This window comes from Gymnodraco acuticeps, unplaced genomic scaffold (genome assembly GCF_902827175.1).
Source record: "Gymnodraco acuticeps unplaced genomic scaffold, fGymAcu1.1, whole genome shotgun sequence".
Taxonomy (NCBI): domain Eukaryota; kingdom Metazoa; phylum Chordata; class Actinopteri; order Perciformes; family Bathydraconidae; genus Gymnodraco; species Gymnodraco acuticeps.
Window position 1 is genome coordinate 1 of NW_022991298.1, and position 20,018 is coordinate 20,018.

General features: G+C 41.0%; 1 protein-coding gene across 13 annotated transcripts in view; it reads left to right on the forward strand.

Moving 5' to 3' along the window:
* Nucleotides 1-2,282: 2,282 nt before the first annotated feature.
* LOC117562351 (voltage-dependent N-type calcium channel subunit alpha-1B-like) overlaps nt 2,283-20,018 on the forward strand; it is a gene marked incomplete at its 5' end in the record, with an annotated part of 79,096 nt that continues 61,360 nt past the window's right edge. For 4 of the 13 annotated variants that reach the window (XM_034240162.1, XM_034240163.1, XM_034240165.1 and 1 more), the window contains 13 exon segments: nt 2,283-2,373; nt 2,490-2,579; nt 5,437-5,526; nt 6,813-7,034; nt 7,126-7,238; nt 7,325-7,437; nt 8,473-8,604; nt 14,375-14,447; nt 14,772-14,889; nt 15,962-16,029; nt 16,212-16,318; nt 18,149-18,211; nt 19,120-19,161. In XM_034240162.1, the coding sequence (XP_034096053.1) occupies nt 2,283-2,373; nt 2,490-2,579; nt 5,437-5,526; nt 6,813-7,034; nt 7,126-7,238; nt 7,325-7,437; nt 8,473-8,604; nt 14,375-14,447; nt 14,772-14,889; nt 15,962-16,029; nt 16,212-16,318; nt 18,149-18,211; nt 19,120-19,161 (1,322 nt within the window). 13 annotated transcript variants of the gene reach the window in all.

The following is a 20,018-nucleotide window of genomic DNA, read 5'->3' on the forward strand; positions in this document are numbered from 1 at the left end:
ATGAAGAAGACGAACATGTCGTGGCTTGTAAGAAAATAACAAATTGAAGCTGAATCGAGATAACCAGCAGATTAATCACTTCTTCACATCATCTAGTGCTTCTCCTTTTTACTTTCTGTCATCTCATCATCTGTCCCTGTCCTCCTCTCATCATTAAAGGCCTCGCTCTGTGCTGCTGATGGATCTGACATCTGTCCATCTCTTTGTGTCTGTGGCAGCGTACTAAGAGCCTTTCCTCACCTTCTGTGACCCATGGCTCCTTCTCTGCCTCCAACATTGCGATGAAAGCAAACACGTGCATGGTCGTAAACACACAAGAGAGAACTGCCCTAAAGCTTTCCTGTAATTACTCAACAACAGTACCACAAGATAAGATTTGCTTTATTCTCCCATGCTTGATCAGTTACCATCCACCATGTTTCATTAGTAATTCTGTTAAAAATGTATTTTCCAAAAAAGCATAAAAGCATATCAATGAAACAGATTTCAAACAAAGTTTAATATTTTAGAAAAAACTTTGTGAAAATCCCTATTCAGCCAGAATCAAAGTGGCCATTGTCCATTCATTTTCTCATGGAAATAGTTAATGGAAAATATTTGTCCGGATTTCCAGTTTCTCTGATGTTTTGTTAATCTTTTATGCTGTCTTTCATCCATCCACCTTACTTTCACTGTAATTAATTGATTTATTACCTCAGCCAAGAACATTTTGATTAATTTATTTGACCAATGGCAAGATATTGAAAAGACGACAGGCGTCATTTTTTAAACTTGTTGGTAGAGTGAAGCAAAAGGCTGAGAAAGAACCCAATCCTAGTTTCCATGGGCTGGAAACACACAATATTTATCCCTCCAATTTTCATTTCATTTTTCTAGTTTTATCCAAACATATCTTTTAATTGACATCCCTGAACATATCACCATACAGTATTATTGTATGCTGTCTTTAAGAGCGACATGTGATGCCTCTCTGATCTGTCATGTCACATCATCACACTTCACTGCTCTTCCTCTGCCCTCTCACATCCTATAAGTTACATAAATATCTACTCGCTCCAGCTTCGCCGACGGCCTTTTCCTGCCTCTTTCTTGCCTTTAACAGCTGCCCTGCTGTCGCCTGAACTGCACAGTACATATTCCTTCAGATGAACTCTTCAACTTCTACTTCCTTTATACCAATAAAAACACATTTGTTGGTTTTGTAATTCCCAAGATCCCATTGTAAATGTATACAAATACAGATGTTCCTCTATCACAGTGGTTCTCAACTGGTGGGTCGCGACCCAAAAGTGGGTCGCGGACCCGTTTCGAGTGGGATGTGTGAGTGAAGAAAAAAATAAATGTGATGTGATGGGATGTGTGGAAAAAAAAAAAAAAAAAATTAGAAGTTTTTTTTGTTTGTTTTTCAAGCTTTTATTTTTAAGGTCCGTGAAAAACAAACAATATTAATATGTCGGGTAGTAATAGATATAATAGTATTTCTAAAGATCTCCAAACCCCCCTTCTGGTGTTTTCAGCATGTCTGCCTTTTATGTACGGATACAAGCGGCCGAGATGGGTTTTCTCCGCAGGGTGGCTGGTGTCTCTAGGGATAAGGTGAGAAGTTCGGTCATCAGGGAGGGACTCGGAGTTGAGCCGCTCCTCCTTCGCGTCGAAAGGAGCCAGTTGAGGTGGTTCGGGCACCTAGTTAGGATGCCACCTGGGCGCCTCCCTAGGGAGGTGTTCCAGGCACGTCCAGCTGGGAAGAGACCAAGGGGTAGACCTAGGACCAGGTGGAGGGATTATATCTCTTCGCTGGCCTGGGAGCGCCTTGGGATCCCCCAGTCAGAGCTGGTTGATGTCGCCAGGGAAAAGAAAGTTTGGGGCTCTCTGCTGGAACTGCTACCCCCGCGACCCGACCACGGATAAGCGGGAGAAGATGGATGGATGGATGGATGCCTTTTATGTTCAGCTTTGATTCCATCATCTCATTAAACCTTTTTAAAAGCATACTTCGGTTCTGTGAAGGGATATACGGGATATATGCACTGTACTTCACTTGAATTAATATTGTATGCTGAAAAGCAAATATATATATATATTACAGCACAATATTTTGTTGAATAGATTTGAGTGGTTCAAAATGGTGGGTCGCGATTTATTGAAAAAGTAAAAAATGGGTCCCTAGGCCTAACCAGTTGAGAACCACTGCTCTATCAGATGTTTCACATGCTTTTTAGTTATTTGAACTATTCTTCCTGTGTGTCATTTTCCACAGAGAGTTTGCCAAAGAGAGGGAACGTGTGGAGAAGAGGCAGGAGTTCCTGAAGCTCCGCCGGCAGCAGCAGATCGAGCGAGAGCTCACCGGGTATTTGGAGTGGATCTGCAAAGCAGGTCAGACTCATCTCTGAAACAGCGGGAGAGCTGGCTCCTATGTGTTTGTTGTGTTAGAAAAACATGACAAATTGATAGAAAGTCCCTCTCTCTCTCATTTCTCTCCCTCGCTGCAGAGGAGGTGTTGCTGGAGGAGGAGGATGAGATAGCAGAGGAGAAGTCCCCACTGGACGGTGCGTGGTACAAGAGGAAGCAAAACCTTCCAGGTATAAAGAAGGCTGAGTAACTGCTGCCTGCTTTATCATGATACATCATTTCTAGATGTATTACAGCATCGTTTTGCTTTCCATAAATCCTCCGTAAAGATAGTGATCTGGTTCCCTTTTGTGAAGTGGATATTTAAGTCAACTTCAGGCATATTTGACTGTATGGAAACCCTGAGAAGCAAGTGAGAACAAAACCATTCTGGTGGTCAGTTTTCTCAGCCTGATTGAATTGACTGAATTGTTTTACTTAAATGTTTTTGTTTTTTTTAAGAATATTTGGAAAATGGAAAATTCTGTGAGGATAATATATCTAATTTGAATATATTGAAACAAATATATTTCCTGTAGAACTCAGGGTAGTGATGCACTTAGGCCTCTTGTGGCTTAAATTACTATTACAACAACAACAATTATTATTATTTTTTTTTCACCTGGCAAAACCTTTTTTGCCCAATTATTTAACCCTTTATTATTTTTAGCACACATGGTCTTCCAATATATATTATCTTCAATTATAAAACTTTATTCTATTTATTTTCAGCCTGTTATTATAATAGTTAATACCAAACTATGCGTAAAGGCTGTCCCTCCACTACACTAACCCCTAATGCACAACTGTGTAATTGTGCCGTTTGCAGCCATGCCAGCCAACTGTTAATCATATAATCAGCACTTACGTACATCATTATTTAAGTGGTTGCCATGGTTTCCACTCTGTACTCTTGTTGCCTTCCTTTGAAAGAGAGCACACTGTTATTCAATTACCGCTCTCCCTCGCTCTCCTGATGATGTCAGTCCATCAGCCTGGTGTGAAGGCAAGGGTTAATTAGTGGGATTTACAGCTTAAGTCTGATTGGATTTGTTAAAGTAAATTCACTATGCCATGCTCTCAACACACACACACACACACACACACACACACACACACACACACACACACACACACACACACACACACACACACACACACACACACACACACACACACACACACACACACACACACACACACACACAGTAAAGTGACAGCACCTAGCTGCCATATTTTCTCAGTTAGTTTATATCAGGGATTAAAACGTGTGCGCCCACAGCCAGAGGAAAACCACTCTGATGTTGTTAGAGCAGAAAATAAGGAGTTGGCCTTCAAAATGAATGACAGGTATGAATATGGGGGTAAAGTGCCAATCATAGCTGCCTGACTCAGTACAGTTGAATTAAAAAGATTATTCAATCATTTAACTGGTGTATAGAGATAAGAAATTGAGCAAATTGTCCTTTGGGCTTTTTTTTTGGCCTTGTCGTTTCCTGCAAATTATTTCTACCTAAATAACTTATTTTCATGACTTGAAAAATGAAAAAGAGAACCAGATCCAGCTCCCTATAAAGAGTTATAATCCCACACACTATTTGAATGTATTTTCGAGAAACACTTTGAAACACTGATTATGAATTTAATTGTCTTCCTACCTTAAAGATCATGTGTTAATTCATTAAATGTCTCATAGTGTAACGAGTGAGATGTACAGGTCTTTTGTTTTACTTATCATAAAGAAGGTCTAGGTGCTTTAAGAATATCAAATCCACGGACAAATCCCGACGGCCCATATTCAGAAACTTTGCCTTTTTGCTGTCGTGCTGCCCTAAGGTTGGGATGTTACAAAGGTAGGGGGTTCAATCAAGAAAGTTGTAATTGGAAACAAGATGAGGTTATCTCACAGCGCTGGCAGATTCTTTCCCAGTTTTGTGCCACTCAATTACAAACTAAAAGGATTCCATAAAAAATGTATTTCTTAGTGTTGCTCAGTATCAAAGCCAGATCGTTTTTCTACTGGTTTTGCCTCCCAGAAGCTTTTTGTTGAGCGGAGATGGTGGATTGTAGATGTTGAGCCTCAGCCCAGCGCTCCACTGACACGTGACGATCTCCCATGTTGGGCCGGCGGTTTATCTTTCCAAGGCTGGCTTCAAACAGGAGGGCAGAACATCTCCAAATGAAAAACAGGATTGATGTCTGCTATTCATAGGTTCCAATTAGCTCGCCCCTCTAATTTGCCTTACACACACACACACACACACACACACACACACACACACACACACACACACACACACACACACACACACACACACACACACACACACACACACACACACACACACACACACACACACACACACACACACCATGTATACATCACTTCAGGAGACATTACATTGACTTACATGCATTTCCTGGAGACTTATCCTAACCTTAACCATAACCAACACATGCCTAACCCTTAACCTTAACCTTACCCTAACCCTAAACCTAACCAAGTCTTCATCCTAAAATTAATGATTCCCCTTATGGGGACCTCCAATTTGTCCCCATAAGGGAGGCGAGTCCCCACACGTGACTGTGTAAATAGATTTAGGTCCCCACAAGTATAGTAATGCTAGGCCGCACACGCACACGCACACGCACACACACACACACATATATCCTGCAAGAGGAAGAAGGTTGTTCTATTGAAATACAATTGGTAAATGCTTGCTTTTTATGTTATATTGACGTCTTGAAATAATTGTATACTTGATCCCTTTTTACAACTTCAAGTTTCAAGGCTTTTATTGTCATGTGTGCATAGCTACAGTGTAGTTATTACAATGAAAATCTTAGGTCACAGGCTCCTCCAACAGTGCAACACAATAAAACAGATAAAATAGTGCAAGTAAATAACTTATTTCTTATACTGTGTTAATGTACGCACCATTATACACTAAAGATTCCTTGTGTGTTTAAACCTACTTGCTGATATCATATTTTACGACTCATATCTGATCATCTCCCCCTTTCCTCTCCGTCCTTTGTTCCTTACAGTCCATAAACGTGGCAAAGCGAAGAAAGGTAAAAACGACCTGATAGGAGGCGAGGAGGGGGACGATCCTTTCGCTGACATCTCCTCCGTCCGTAAGTCTTCTTATCCTCCGTCACCTGCACCCCACCTCCCACCGTCACATGCTGTCTGTTCTCAAAGATGACATTCAATATAAAAGCCACCATAAAAGCCTGTCTTTACAATGAACCCTGACTCTGCTCTCCATGTATCAGATGTAATGTCACTTGAACAGCAAAAAAAATGTATGATATCTCGCATAAACGTAAAAAATGAACATTACAGAAGCAGATTCTGCTCCATTAAAGCTGTTTCTCCTGCAGCAGAGGCAAACCACCTTGAGGGAAAATAAGTATAATTAACTTTTCTAATTAGACTGTTACATCCAAATGGCAGGAGAACCACCTGCAGCATAGAATTATACTTGTTTTAAATTAATGGATAAAGACAACATGTAATTGCCTGTCTGTGGGTTGGAAATGAGCAGAAGCATGATAATTGAAACCATTTGGTTGCCTTCAATACTTTTTTCCTATTATCATAAGATTGTTTTCCGTTCTAAATGAAGTGCTGAGGGAATAGAGGCATGCTACAGTCAAATTTTGTCTCCTGTCTTTTCGCACACGATGCCTGCAGTCCTTCTCCACGGTACATATATTAGGTGCACATTTTTTAATGAGCAGCTGCAAGAGAAATTGAAGTGTTCAGGTGATTTTACGCTTTGCTTTTGGTCCCCTTGGGGAGGTGTTGTTACTTTTATAAGTTAGAGTTTTGGCCACAAACATCTTTCAGTGCTTGTTAGCAGGTATGAAATGAAACGGATCTCTACTCAACACATCACTATCTTATTATGCTTCTGTCTTTTAAACCATCTGCTCTAATTTCCTACAGCATAATTGCAAAGCAGCACAGTTGTTGCCCACACTGTGCACACTAACAGGTGAAAAGTTGTAAACCACATAGTCTGTTTGTGTACGATAGATTTAACATCTACATTTGGAGGATCCGGTAGTGGTGGAAAGTAAATATGTACATTTAATCAAGCACTGTTCTTAAATATATACAATTTTCACATGCTTGTACTTGACTTTAGTATTTCTATCCTATCCTACTTTAAAGTTATAGTCTAACATGGATGACTCCCAATGGCATGAACAGCGGTGTGTGAATGTGTGTGAATGTTAATTAGTTGTGAACAAATCCAGTACAGTGAAAAATGTCTGTATTGAAATAGACAAGTTTCAGATGTGTTGGCTGATGCTGCTAATTACAGTAACAGGAATAATACAAGGAAAACGCACACAGTGATTCAGTGTGAAAGCTGAGAAACGGTGACACTACACATTTCCTCTCCCTCCAGCTCCTCCTGGCTCTCCGTTTGGTCGGGCCAGCGTGAAGAGCAGCGGTAAGATGGACAGCTCCTCGTACTTCCGGCGCAAAGAGAAGAGGATGCGCTTCTTCATCCGGCGCATGGTGAAGGCTCCGAGCTTCTACTGGATCGTTCTGTGTCTGGTGGGCCTGAACACTCTGTGCGTGGCCATCGTCCACTACGACCAGCCCGAGTGGCTCACCAGGGCCCTCTGTAAGTCCCACACACAAATACACACTTATACTGCCACACTTATTGATGCTGGTGGGCTATAAACAGTTTCCTCTGTGCCTCTTGGAAACAGACGCAGCAGAGTTTGTGTTCCTGGGTTTGTTCCTGACTGAGATGTCCTTGAAGATGTACGGCCTCGGAGTGAGGAATTATTTTCATTCCTCCTTTAACTGCTTTGATTTTGGGGTAAGTTACTATTCACTATGACTCAAAAGTAGATATTTAACGCAATAACAGCACGTGAAAACTTTATTCTTTGCTCTGTTGTCTAGGTGATTGTGGGAAGTATTTGCGAGGTGATCTGGGACATGATTAAACCCGGAGCATCGTTCGGTATCAGCGTGTTGAGAGCGCTGCGACTGCTCAGGATATTCAAAGTCACCAAGTGAGTTGAATTTGAAACTTCATTTTCAATTTCTTCCATTAGAAAAAATACATCCTTTTAATTTCACCAAATTCTCTGTTTTGATTACATACCCAAAGCTTTTTCTGCATTTTGCACATTTCCAATCCTTATTCTGTTGTTTATCAGAATCACTACATGGAATACACTTCTGTTTGCATTCCACAAAGCAAGATTGGAAGTGCAGAACCGACATTCCCAAACATATTTAAACACCTAAGTAGGGGTCAAACTTAATCAAAAACTCTGTTCCATAATGCAACTTTATACTCTATAAAATACAGCGCTGGCCAATAGAAAGAATGCAGGTTAATGGCATTTCCTCATTGGCTTCACTTAACGGACCAGGATGTTGCCCTTTGAATGCAACACAGTGTATTCTTTCATTAGACATTCATTGCCTTCATTGTTCGTCACACCTCCTTTTTGTATTGCTTTCTGTTTTACACGTTCTGTGATATGACTGATCGCATCATAAGGGTTTTTGAAAGAGCTTATCCAGAGCTACAGAACACTTTGATACGACAGTTTTCACAGATTGTGTTTTGACAGTGCACTTAAAGTAAGAAAAAACTCTGGTTCTTGCGGTTATTTCACAAGACATTGTTCCTAATGAACTGGCAAGAAAACACTACTAAAACACAATGTAATTGGCTTAGAGATTTGTACGTTTACTTATTTTAAAGGCACTGCTTTTTGGAGATATAAGGTTTCTGTTGCAGGATGCTGCACTTTTTATAAGTGCTGAAGTGTCCATTTTTTTCTCTCTGAACCGACAATCCTGTTAGAGTTCAATGGCAATCCTTTTATTTCATTAGATTAGCTGTAATCCTGTGATTCACTGGAACTGACAGCTGCGCACCCTGACGCATTGATCTGTTTTATGCCACCTACAGCTCGCTCATATTTCTATTTGTTCCTCTCAAACCTCCTCAGTGTTTCTGTCTTTCTCTGTGTGTTCTCTCCAAACAAAAAAAGTAATTTATCTGTGTCTGCGTGCTTTCCGCTTCCTCTCAGATACTGGAACTCGCTCAGGAACCTCGTGGTCTCCCTCCTCAACTCCATGAAGTCCATCATCAGCTTGCTCTTCCTCCTCTTCCTCTTCATCGTGGTCTTTGCTCTGCTCGGCATGCAGCTCTTCGGAGGAATGTGAGTATTCTTTCTGCCCCGTCCTGTTTTCTGATCCCTCTTTGCCTCGCTTTACATCCAACACACACACACACACACACACACACACACACACACACACACACACACACACACACACACACACACACACACACACACACACACACACACACACACACACACACACACACACACTCACCACACACACACATACCATGTATACATCACTTCATGGGACATTACATTGACTTACATGCATTTCCTGGAGACTTATCCTAACCTTAACCATAACCAACACATGCCTAACCCTAACCCTTACCCTAACCAAGTCTTCACCCTAAAATTAATGATTCCCCTCATGGGGACCTCCAATTTGTCCCCATAAGGAAAGCCAGTCCCCACACGTGACTATGTAAACAGATTTAGGTCCCCACAAGTATAGTAATGCTAGACCACACACACACACACACACACACACACACACACACACACACACACACACACACACACACACACACACACACACACACACACATCTTCTCCATCTCTTCACCTTGGCCCTGCGTGGCGGCGGTGACAGACGTGTTGCCGCAGCAGCAGGAGGCTGGCAGAGCAGCAGCAGCCACTGTGCCCTTTGATATGGCTCTCAGCAGGGGCCCCGGGTCTCCTAATGGTAGGAACACCTCATGATTCTGGGCTGGCTGCAGATAATCAAAGGCCTGGCACCCAACCCCGTCTGACTCAACCCTGATAAAACCAACACTTTGCATCTTGTCTCCTCACAACAACAGCCTTTATTTATTCAGGTTTTTGGCTCTCAAGACAATTATCCTTAACTTTATTTCTAAAAGCCCCAAAGGGATACTTTAGGCTTATTACGACTTGGGTCTTATTTTCCTCTCAGGTTTAAAACATTATAAACAAAAGGGAAACAGAGCAACACTGACGTCCAATGGGACATGAGGCACAAGCAGGTGTTGTGAACAGCTGAGACAATGTGAGTGGTCTCTCATTGAACAGTGAGACTGTGTGCACAGCTACGGTAAATATCACGATGCTGATCCATAAAGCAGTGATGGATTCTTACAAAGGGCCATTTTGGCATTCAGTTGACATGTACCTTTGTTTTCTCTTACAAATGAGTTTGACTAGCTTGTTAGGTTTGTGTACAACCTGTCCTATCATATTACAGCATGTCTACAGTACCTATCAGAGATCTGCTGCAAATCTCAGGGAAACTTTGACAATATTCAACAAGCTTTGTACACTGGAAAATGAACGGGGAGCTCTAGGCTCCAAGTTTCTCTTTAGCTCAATAAGTATTTAAAATCTAAATTGGGAACTTACAGGAGCCAGATAAAACAAAGAATGGTCAAAAATGATGCAGCACAGACTGACTTTTAATCCCCACTAAAGTTAAATACAGTTATTCCCACACTTCCCTTGATGCTATAATAATAATAATAATAATACATTTTTGTAGACCCTGTGTAAGATTTCTTTTTTTAATGTTCATTTAAAATAAGAAATAAGGGCTTGTGCTCTTATTTCCCTTTCAGAGTTTTTGCTCAACAGAAAAAGCAGCATTTGTTTTTTTATATCTCTTTATTTTATATTAACTTGCATTTGATAATGACGTAAATCTGAAGTAGAGGGAAGTCCTCAGGTATCATTACTCTTATATCATAATACCAAGATAAGGTTAGTGATTACAGGTAATTAGTGATTGTAGAGGATAACATTTTTAAAGGGACCCTCCCAATCCCCTGACTTCGTCTCCTGGGACTGACGGCCTTCACAAACACCACCACTGGATGTCTCTGAGGCAGCAGGCTGTTGTCATGGCGCCGAGCCTCACATCAGTCTGCGCCATCATTAGCATCACATCAGACTCTGGAGATGGACACGTGTGAGATGGGTCTGACGTCAACATGGTGTTTCAGACAGCCGAGCACACATTTTCACCTGAAAGTCTAAAAATATACAAAGCGTGTCAACTAATTTCATTTTCTTAAGATAGGAATCCAACAGGCAGTATACTGTTAATTGGCTTGCAGATAATGTCATTATTTATATTGATACCAAAGAAAATCCATCCTTTTCTTAGCCAGATCATTTCAAGGTATTTCAACCCTAAATAGAAGATTAAAACACTTGTTAATAATAATAAATGCTTTGCACTATACCGACTGTATTCCTGGCTCAGTGATTATGTTCCTGCTCTCAAAACACCAAAAGTAATCTCCTGGTAAAATTGTGAGAATTGAAAGATAAACAGCTTGAGGCAGAGGAGCGTCTCCCCACTGAGACTCACAGGACATCACCGACTGTTTGGAGACAATATGTGATAAGCTCAAACGGTCAGGATTGACTGTAATAGGAAGAGGGATTTATTTTTTCTGCTCGCTGCTTTCTACTTTCTGTTTTTCTTTTGTTGATTGACTCTGACTTTGACATTTACAGAAGAGATGGCATTTCATTTTCTCAACTTCAAACTCATTTCTGCACTCTATGGAACTTAAAATATAATATCAATTTGAACCAGTTTATTGCAAAAAACCTCACAAATCTTCACAAATAAAACCACTATTTTTGTAACAACTTTTGCAGTTTCAGCCATTATAAGAATAACAACATCATAGTCATTACAATAAGATCCAGTGAGGAGTGACTAGTGGCAGCCCTCACATACAGTACTGTATCCAATGAGCTGCCATTTGTATTCAACACTCCTCATATTGTAAAAGCCAGTTCTATTTCCTGACTTCTGCAGGATGCCTTGTGTGATTCATGTCACAGTTTCATCGCTCAGCAGTTGGATGTTGTTTGTTATTTTGTAAACCTGCTGCTGTTGCTGTAAGTATCAGATATGATGGGAGGGGGGGGGGAGTTTGGCTTCACATGAATCTTGTTTTCAGCATTGATTTAATGAAGTCCCCGTGGATGATGTGCGGAAGCCAAGCAGCACGCTCCCAAACCCTATTATCAGAGTAAACAGAGGTCGGAGCACACAGGCGCAGCAGCATCCACCACCATCGACACTCCCCACACCGAGCCCGAGGAGGGGGAAATGAAAATGGAGAAAGTGATGGAGGGATGAGCTATAGGTATAGAGAGGGTTGGTTGATGGATGATGCAGTAATGGGAGGGAGAAAGACAAAGATAGAGGAGGGAAGCATGGAGAGAGAGGGTGTTTCTCAATGTCGGGGACGCTTGCTTGGTAGCACATGTCTTCCGAGTCACTTCCTTCAGAAGCTAGGCCAGAATCCTTCCTGGCATTCGGGAAACGAAGAGTGGAACAGGCGAGCAAGTGTGCAGGTGTGAGAGGCCCCGCCTTACATTTTCCGCCACAGATTTTGGGAAATTGGCTTATTTAATTAGTTGCCCCTCCCCCTCTAATCTCTTTCTTCCCCCGTCTCCCTTATGCACATATTAGGGCCACACCAGTACATGCTTTGGATATGGGGTTCTCAGTGGTTCATCACATGACCAATACTATATAAATACCTGAACATTATAGCCAAGAGTAATAGTGGAACATCTCATTTCACAAGCTCACTCAATGTTCACTCAAATGGGAGCCAGCACGGGTGACACAGTTACTTTTGTTACGTATCTTATATACTTCACCAGTTAAAGGTGGGGTAGGTGATTTTGGAGAAACCAGCTCGAGTGCGCTGGAATTTGAAAATACACAACCGGAAGAAATCTGCCACTTCCTCACAGAGCCCCTCCTCCAACACACACACGAACACGCACATGACCAATGAGGGCACGAGATAAGTTTGTGCACGAGATGGAAGGCTGACAGGCAGGTAGGCCATCCAGTTATTTTAGCGGCGGCTAAAATGATTGGTCGTGCTTTTTACAGCGCTACGGCTTCCACAGATGACTTTTCTTTATGGATTTTTTGTCAAAGCACTTAAGATATTCATTGCTATCGGGATGTTAAGAGCATTCCATGGAATATAACAAAAAGTGTATCTCGAGCCGGTTTCTCAAACTTACCTACCCCACCTTTAAGCCTCAAAATAACAAGGCCACAACTTCCTCTTGCTCATGTTTACAGTTTGATTACAAATTGGAGTTAAGACTGTAACATTGTTTCATGAGCCTGTTTACACAGTTAACAGTTTCCTTTTTTAAAACATCAGATTAAAGCCAATGGAAACCAAGATTGGGCCAGTGCGTTTCACTTGTACTAAAGACAAACTTTCTACCTACATTTAACGAATGTCTGCCTGAACGTGACAATACCACTACGACTACAAACTGAAACCAAAGGGCTTCGAATACCAACATGTTGTCCCTTGAAAGTGTTGTTCCGTGTTAACAATTGTCGTGTGTTTAAGACATACTGTCATCACAAAATGATCTGATCATCATTTTTGCCTGAAATCGGCCTCTAAATCTAAGACACATACATACTGTGTAAATACACAAACACATATCACAGCTGGTTTCTCTTCAACAGAGCAGATCCTGTCATTTTTGCAGACGGTAACTGTGGTAAAGGTGCTCTACTCCGTCTTCTCCTTTACAGACCCTTCTTCTTCCTCTTTGCTCTCTTCCTTCGTGGGTTTTTTGTCCCAACACATGACCTATCACACGATTTGAATCATATGGTTGTTCATAGAAGTGTGAAAGACGTTTCATTCATTCCCTTCAGCAGAAAAAAAGATGACATTTCAATGAAAAATATAAACTTTTGAACCCATATTAAGGGCTTTTGGGGGTCCATATGTATATGAGAATAAACACGTTAAAGGAACATTGCTAGGATATAAGCTCTTGCATGCACATGCTATAGAGAAAATCATATTTAAATCACTCCTAATCAGTGTCTTCGAATTCAGCAGTGCTGTTGTGTTAAGCCAAAAAACCTACTGTCACTGTAGGACGTCTGTATGATACTCTATATAAACCTGCTTCACATACACAGCTGTAGTTTTCATTGAAACTCTTGAAGTAAAGTTGTTTTTGTTTTGTCTTTTGAGGCTAGCAACTCTGCGGGGCATATCCAGGCAACTTTGATTATCTCAACTGAAAGCACATCTTCTTCTGTGGTGTTGAAGTTGTCACTGTCAAGCAAGGAGACACTTAAATACCCAGATCCTTACAGCCAACATTCTCAGTATTATGAATACATGACTTCTTTAAATGACAGGTACAACTACATTTGCTCAATATATTCGATGTTTTTACTCCCTGTAAGTTTTTTGACGTGCTGCATCGCAGTTTGTAGCATGTGACACATGTCACATCGTGCAGCCCTGAGCTGCAGAGGCAGTGTGTTTGGGACTTGAACGTTTGAGCTGTGGCCCCCTGGGGACTAGTGTTTCCTGCTACTGCTGCTGCATGTTTCACTCCCTGTCCTTCTGTCTCATCCATTATCAATACAAAACAACTTGTTTCATCTATGAATACTCTAGTCACCACCTGAAGCTGTAAAGTATTCTGGAGAACAATTCTCCTATGCCCATGTGTCACTTCTTTTGAAGGACTGATTTGATGTAGACCTTTTTGGAGCACATTTTGTTTTCATTTCCTGAGTATCTAACTGTTTGGTTTGGCTCAACGTAATCACAAAGTTTAGGGTATAAACGTATAGACTTGATTGTTAAAGAATACCTACATTTGGGTCTTCTTGTTGTGCTTTCTACTAGTTTTGATCGTGTTACTTAAAGAGGATTATCCTTAGATTAAACCCAGTAGTGTCTTTATATTTTAATTATTGGTCATTCTATTTTCCTCTCTTTATTTAATGATGTTCTTACTATAATTCTTTCAGGTTTAACTTTGAAGAAGAGACCCCAACCACCAACTTTGATACGTTTGCAGCAGCCATCCTCACTGTGTTCCAGGTATACACACACACACACAGCACGCACGCACTCACACTCACACTCACACACTCACACACACTCTTAAAAATGAGGTGCACTTAATATCATCAACATTAACGGTAGAACATTGACTTTATGGAAAACGAAGGATTGTTATCAGGTATTTTAATTAGAGGGAATGACTGGTCTGTGTACCTTCTGTCCCCTAATGAGCTCGTTGATAATCCTTCAATTAGTCCTTGCTCGTAACCCTTCACTTTGTAAAGTAATTTAATTCTACTCTGTGAGATTTGCACAAAGCTTAAAACTACGGCGTCACTTTGGATCTCTTGTCTTCCTCAGATTCTGACGGGCGAGGACTGGAACGCTGTGATGTACCACGGCATCGAATCACAAGGAGGCGTACATGGGGGCATGTTCTCCTCAGTCTACTTCATCGTCCTCACGCTCTTTGGAAACTGTATCCTCTATGACAAATTAAACTGAAGAGTGTTAGAGTCAGAAGGAGCAGGATCAACATGTGGAAATGGTTTTAGGTTAAATATTGTGTTCATTTTTCCAGGTGATCAGCAGGTAAATAGTGTCAATCAACATCACACCTAAAAGAAAGCGAATGTTTAAGAACTTTTAATAATCATACCTTAGATTCTTGTAACTCAGTTAGTATTAGTAACTTAGTGGGAATGTTCAACGGTACTGGGACATGTCCTTAAAGTTTAAAGCTCTGGTTATTGGTAGCTCTATTATGAGATACGTGAATTAGAGACCGAAGCCTCCACAGTCACATGCATTCCGGGGGCCAGAGCGGGCGACGTTGAGGCGCATCTTAAACTGCTGGCTAAAAATAAACGTAAATACAGTAGGATTGTTATTCACGTCGGTGGTAATGATGTTAGTTTACGCTACAATCAGAATGCACCAAAGTTAATGTGGAGTCGTGTGTAGATATGCTAAAACAATGTCGGACACCGTAATCTTCTCTGGTCCCCTCCCCAATCTGATCAATGACGACATGTATAGCCGCATGTCATCATTTCAGCGCTGGTTGTCTCGGTGGTGCCCAGCAAACAATGTGGGCTTCGTAAATAATTGGACAGCCTTCTGGGGAAAACCTGGTCTGATTAAGAGAGACGGCATTCATCCTACTTTGGAAGGTGCAGATCTCATTTCGGCAAACATTGAGAGTGGAAAGCCCTACTAAAAGCTTCTGTGTTTATTACACGCCTTTTACAAACCATAAAGAAACAACATAGCATACTTTTCGGTTTATGAGTTGTGGAGTTGTAAACCATCTTTCTTGGGAAAAGCATAACAATAATCTTTATATCGGCCAGTTAGGACTGATACTAATTACTAATTGCTGATATGCTCAATAAACATGGACCCTCAATTGCAGATGTGGAAGAACCCTGCTTGTTTCCCAAATATCGGGCCAGCAGGCGAACTGACGGATTTATCAAATAACAATTTTTAGGCCCTTTTCATTACAGGATATATACTGTCTGTACTTTCTCCTGAATCCTGTTGTTCAGACACCCTACTGAATGTGTTCTTGGCTATCGCTGTCGATAACCTCGCAAATGCACAGGAGCTGACTAAGGTAGTCCCGGTCTTACTGTATAAAGGTTGTATTTTAGGACCAATGAAAAATACATATTAATATAAAAATGTGGTAGTTATTCTTTCTACTTCACAGTGAAACATGTCAAAAAGGCACCTGAGAACAGGATATTAACAGGTTGTACAAGGATGATTGAATGTCTCTGTTTTCATTGGCTGAAGGATGAGGAGCAGCAGGAGCAGGCAGCCAATAAGAAGCTGGCGTTGCAGAAAGCTATGGAGGTGAAGGAAGTCAGCCCCATGTCAGCAGCCAACATCTCAATCTCTGCGTAAGTGTCCAATAATCTCTCTCCTCTGACAGCAGCTGTGTTCCCCCGCGCTGGAGATAAACGTCCCTTTGTCTTCCTGCTCGTTGTCTTTTCTTCCTTCACACTCTAACATTTCTGTGTGTTTGATGTTCTTTCTCCTGATTTATTCCCACTAAGGGAGTGCTCCTGATGTGTTGTCTACTTTCTTCATTATTTGCTTCAACCAACAATATGTTAGTTTGCAACAGCAGTTTATTTCACACATTTTGTTTCCCCTTAAAGAAAAATATCATCTAAACACATTTTGTATTAGGTTTTCATCCAAACACTTCTTTAGTGGCAACATGTCACTCAAGTAATGTTAAACTACCAGAGAGAAAAATATAAAAGTAAACTTAATTAAAGTTAGAAGTTTCCATTTCCTATTATATGATAATTACATACCCAGACAGCGACTGTCATTCAAAACCTTTGGCCCACCCACCCACGACATGTCTGTGATTGACAGGTATGGGGGGGGGTCAACTCAAATTATGTGCGCTCCCAAATTGCGACTATTTTTAGGGCCTAGATGAACACTAAAATGAAGAGTCAGTCAGGAGGAAGCAGCCGTTGAAACAGAGCTTAATCTGCGATTTATAGCTGCAATACTCTATATAATGCTAGAGGCTAAAATATGTTGATGTTTAATTCCCATCTGTTCTGTTAATGTGAGGGGAAAAAACCTTATAGTGCACCAGATAGATTTTATTGCGAGGTAAATACTCTGAGTAATTTGTGTGATGTGCAGTTCAGCACATCCATCTATTCATTTAATTAAGTGAAATCATCGATTCACACTCGCAGTCAGAAACAGGTCATTAGACTGTACTCAGTGATCAGGAGCCGGATGAGCTGCAGAAGTTCAAACACAGCATCGTTCTAACGCATCTGTTAAGTGGAGTTTTACACACTGCTATATCAAAAGAGGTCGTACAACTTAAACTACTTCCTATTAGAAGATTATCTGTTACTCTGTGACTGAAGCATTATAACGGTAGTGATAAAAACTCATAACGGCCATTTAATGGGGTGATAACATTCAAAATGGTTGACTGACAATTGACTAAGGACATTTCTAAGGTTTATTGGTGCAACCTGATTAAGTTAAATCCCTAGTTTGGAACCAACTAGTAGATAAAAAAAGTGCGAAGAACATTAACTTCTGTTATGGGCCCCGAATAGCTAAGAGCTTTGCATGTGTCATTCCCTCAATTTTCTCCTTTCAAAATCTATCTCTCTTTTAAAAAGGATATACTTGCCAACTATAAAGCAACATATCCAGTACGTATTTTGCACCCCTAGCTCTGTCAAAAAGTTCATTTTCAACATTTCCCTCTCACTGTCATTACTGTTGTTCTGTGATCCTGTGCATTACCCCCAGTTAACTGAATATATTCATTTGTACACTAAACACTTTTGTCAGTAAGCTCATACACAGCTGCTTTAATTGTAAGTGAACTGTTAAATGTACATGCTGTCACAGGGTTTCATTACAAAACAACTACAGCCATTTTTAAATGAAAGACCCTATAAAGATGATTTAACAATGTAAATGTATTTTCTTCCAGTCAGTAACTCTCTTTTCTTGTTTTGGAATGAAACTCCTGACATGTTTCCAGTTATAGTTTGTTGTCATTATTGAAATATCTCTACTGACGAACATGCTTCCGTTGTGTGTGTTATTGCCGTATTTGCACAGTTAGTTGTTGACTGTAAGACGAGAGGGGCCAGGTGGACAGACTGAGCGTCCACCTGGCCCCCTCGGATTTGTGTCTCATTATTCTTTTGTTTTTTGTTCTGCATGTACAGTTTTGTAAAGCAAAATCGAGATGCAATCTCTCGCAGGTCGTCCATCAACAGCATTCAGTCAGCGTGAGTTATCACTCTCCGTTACAATGTTCTCCTCCTTGTCTCCTCTATTCTCCTCTCCTTTCCTTGGATGCTCTCCTCCCCTTTCTTCTGCTTGTTTCCTCTCCATGTATCCTACTCCTCTTCTGTCCTCTCCTTTCTTGTGATCATCTGATTTATCTCCATTTCAATCAATCCTACATCTTGATACTAACCTCTCCTTGCCTCCTCTCTTCTCCTTTTCCTCGGCACCCTCATAAAACTTAAAATCTTCCTTTCTGGTAAAATGAAATGTACGATAATTATACAAACCATCACAAAAGACCTCAGAGAGCAGAAAAACACAGTAACATGCACAATGACAACACGTTTGAAGCTCTGAGGCCAGTCTGAGTGTCACTTTAAGTGAAGTTGCTGATGCATAAACACACTCTGGCTTTAACCAACCATTGTGTACTTAGTTGATGGCTGCAGCTCCTCAGTTTGGCGCATACAGTAATCCATCTTCTGCTCTGTGCTCTCTGGTGTGAATAATTTGTATATAAATGTTTTATTTCTATAAGCGTTGCCATCCCCGAAGGCAGTTTGAGATTTCCAGTCTGTTTGTAATCGTAGACCCCGGGACAGCACTTTTAAAGAAGAAATGAGCAGAGGCTAAGATTGTGCTCTCCTGCCCGGCGATCTGATGTCTCCATCGATTAAAGTGCACCAGAAACGCTTATTTGACAAAAAAGTCTTACTAGAAGTCCCTGTGATTTCTTTGATATTGCCCTTCTTGTGTGTTTGTCAGTGTGTGCATGTGCTTTAATATATCTCACCAAAACTCATCCTGCTCCTGCAGTGTTTCATCCCTCACTTTCCTTTCTGTGATCTTTCAACACTGTGTGTGGATACCTGTCCTTTGTCCTATGTGTCTTCTGTCTGTCCTTTAGGAGTTATTCTGTCTACTACTCTCCTGCCCGACGAATCATGAGGTACAGGTGACCAGATGGAACAGACTTAACTAACCCAGAAAGCCCCATTTTAATAAATCATACTGCGTGGAAACAGTATGCAATGTCTTCATATAGCATGGAAGGAAACATGGACACATCAACGGATTTTTTTATGGCTTGTTTCAGGTCTTGTTAAGAAAAAAAATCACATCTCACCCATTAGAGACGTGTATATCCTCGTTCTTCTTCTGTTAAAGACAATACATGCCAGGAATGACCTTTACTCATAGCATGTGGGTCATACCTGCCCCATTCAACATGAGTCAAACTGAATTTAAACAATATGTCTGTTTCATTTTACTTGCATGCCAGATTAGCAAGGTTTGCTAAATGACAAAACAACTTACTTTACTTAAAGGTGGGGTATGTCATTTTGGAGAAACCAGCTCGAGTGCGCTACAATTTGAAAATACACAGCCAGAAGAAATCTGCTACTTCCTTACAGAGCCCCTCCTCCAACACACACGAACGCGCACATGACCAATGAGGGCACGAGATAAGTTTGTGCACAGATGGAAGGCTGACAGGCAGGTAGGCCATCCAGTTACTTTAGCCGGGCCGGCTCAGATGATTGGTCGTGCTTTTTACAGTACTACGGCTTCCACTGATGACATTTTGGATTTTTTGTCAAAGCTATCAGGTATGTTAAGAGCATTCCATGGAATATAACAAAAAGTGTATCTCGAGCCGGTTTCTCAAACTTACCTACCCCACCTTTAACACTAGGCATACTAAAGCAGCCTGGTCTCCTAAAAATGATGTTCATTTACCCCTTTTGACTGACTTGGTGTAAGGGAAACAAAGACATGAAGTAGCTTTCATTTGTGCCGACATAC